Below are 2,823 nucleotides of genomic sequence, written 5' to 3'. Positions count from 1 at the left end.
TGCACCGCTGTTAGGCGCAGATTTAATAGAGTCATCCCAATTCCAGGCTTTCTGTTCGTTGAAAAACACATCTCTGCTGATGTGAATACTGCCAGTTATAGGATCAAACAGTCGAAATATCTTGGTTCCAGCTTCTCTGCCAAAATGAACCATTAGTCGACTTCTATCGTCGAGTTTTTTTGTGTGTACAGCTGGAATCTTGACATAAGCAGTACAACCAAATACTTTGGCATAATGCAAGTTTGGTTTTGTTCCAAACCAGGCTTCATGAGGAGTAAGATTCGACATTGCTCGTGTTGGCAGCTTGTTTAAAATATAAATGGCATGAGTGACTGCCTCTCCCCAATAAGTAGCTGGCACCTGTCTTTCCTTGAGCATGCTTCATGCCATGGCAACTACTGTAAGATTCCGGCGCTCTACGACACCATTTTGTTGTGGTGTGTAGGATTCCGTGTAGTGCTTAAGTATGCCATGTTCCTCACAAAAAAGGTTGAACTCTTTTGAACAAAATTCGCCTCCTCGATCGGTTCTTAAAACTTGAATACCCTATCATTTTCAATTCTCAACAAGAACTTTAAACTTCTTGAAATAATTCAGTGCCTCATTCTTGTGTTTAAGGAAATAAACCCACATCATACGGCTGTAGTCATCAACAAGAAGCATAAAATAATTGTTCCCCCCCGGTGTGGAAGGGGATATAGGACCGCATAAATCCAAATGTATCAATTCTAGAGCAGACTTAGCAATAAAATTAGATTTATTTGGAAAAGGCTTACGTGTTTGTTTTGTCATAAGGCAACTCTCACAGATTTCTTTGGGGTGAACAATGTTTGGTACACCATGAGCCATATGATTCTTTGATAACAGTTGCATTTCCTTGAAATTTACGTGTCCGAGTCTTCTATGCCACAACCATGCTTCCTCGTCACCCTTTGTTAGTAGACAATAATGTTTAGCTTCCTGAATGTGAATCTTATAGAGTCGATTTGCAGACCTTTAGACTTGCATAAGCATCCTTCCACAACTATCATAAACCCACAGCTTCTCTCCGTTCATGACAACTCTATTTCCCTCCCCCGAGAGCTGTCCTAAGCTGATGATGTTGCTTCACAAAGTAGGTATGTAGCAGACTTCGCTTAAAATTCTGGTCTCCCCATTCTTGCACAGGAATTTGATTGAACCTCTGCCCTGAATTTGGACTACTGAGCCATCACCAAATTTCACTTCCCCTTTCACAGTCCTGTCAAGCTTTTCAAATTTCTCACGACGTCCAGTCATGTGATTACTAGCTCCATTATCAAGATACCATACGTTTTCATCTCTCTCCTTGATGTTTACTATAATCTTATCCTCGGTAATGCCAATCACATCAGGTTTGATGTTTTCGCATAAATTCATCAAGAGTGCAGGTTCTTCGTCGATTATAAATGACATATTTGCTTCCCCTCTTTGTGGCCTGTTCTTCTTAGGCTTACGACACTCATAAGCGAAGTGTCCATATGCAGCACAATTGTAACATTTCACCTGGCTTCTATCTCGAGCCATACGGTTATCCCTTGTGTGATAATCACTACCACTGCTTTGCCCAGCCTTTCCTGACTTCTTCAACCACTCTTCTCGAGTGAGAAGAAGTTTCCTGTCGTTGCCTTCTCTCTTGAGCCACTCATCCTCAGTCAAGAGTAGTTGCTGCCCCTCGTTGTTCTCCGTTTGTCCACCCAAGCGTTCCTCATGGGCTTTAAGAGAACCAATGACCTCCTCCACGGACATAGTGTCTAAGTTACCAAATTGTTCGATTGCAGACGCAATTTGGAGGAACTTAGTTGGGACAACCCTTAGTAGCTTTTTAACGACATACTCTTCAGCAATTGTCTCTCCTAACGCCCTGATTTTCGAAACCAAGCCGTTTAATTTCATACAAAAGTCATCCAACATTTCAGTGTCTTTCATCTTTAGAGACTCAAACTCTGATTTTAGGGTCTGAGCTTTAGCCTTCTTTACTTTATCCGCACCTAGGCACATTATTTTTATAGCCCCCCAAGCCTCCTTCGATGTTTTCTTTTCTGCTATCGTTAACAGCATGTCATCTGCAATCCCTTGATAGATAATGGCTAGTGCTCGCTTGTCTGTTTTTTCTTCGACTGTACCCTTTGGATCCTTTGGTTCTATTGCATCCCAAACACCGTGTGCCTGCATAAAGACTTTTATCTTGATGGCCCATGTGGTGTAGTTCGTCTTAGTTAGCATAGGATAACTCAGTCCAAATGACCCCTCCTTGTTCTTGCTAGCTTCCATTTCACTGTTTAACCACGATCGTGTTTCACAGGTGACTTGAGTGCTCTGATACCAGATGTTAGAGCAAATAAAGAAAGAGATAACACAGCTAATATTTGATTGATTACTTGTATGAAATTCTTACAATTGATGAGATCTTACAGAATAAACCAGCACTGCTACTTAAACAACTTGTAACAGAATTGTGCTATAAACTAGGATAATTGATCCTAATTTATCTCTCACTTATTTTAATCCTAAACTTGCGGCACACTACTATAACCAACTACAATAATCGAGACTTTTTATTCAATAACATAAACTCAAATAAATATGTTTAGATTAAGCCCAAGCCCAACAATATTGGTTGCAAAAGGATATGCTCAAGAGCACAAGATAGACTACCATGAGATTTTTGCACTAGTGAGACGTTGGAAACTGTTCGTTTGTTATTGGCTGTGTCAACCAAAAATAATTGGCAAGTTCATCATTTAGACGTGAAAACAATGATTACTGAGTCGCTGGAGGTGTGCGACTCAGCCAAAGGGATAT

At 40.6% G+C, this 2,823-nt stretch overlaps 1 protein-coding gene across 1 annotated transcript; it reads right to left on the bottom strand.

Annotated features, from left to right (window-relative positions):
• Window positions 1–1,107: 1,107 nt before the first annotated feature.
• Window positions 1,108–2,292, bottom strand: LOC141705497 (uncharacterized). Its single transcript, XM_074508420.1, has one exon. It carries the CDS (start codon window positions 2,290–2,292, stop codon window positions 1,108–1,110), a length of 1,185 nt encoding a protein of 394 aa, XP_074364521.1.
• Window positions 2,293–2,823: the final 531 nt, after the last annotated feature.

The sequence above is a fragment of the Apium graveolens genome, unplaced genomic scaffold (genome assembly GCF_009905375.1).
Source record: "Apium graveolens cultivar Ventura unplaced genomic scaffold, ASM990537v1 ctg8934, whole genome shotgun sequence".
NCBI lineage: Eukaryota > Viridiplantae > Streptophyta > Magnoliopsida > Apiales > Apiaceae > Apium > Apium graveolens.
Note: the sequence above shows the minus strand (reverse complement) of the source record. Positions and strands in the feature narration are given on the sequence as shown.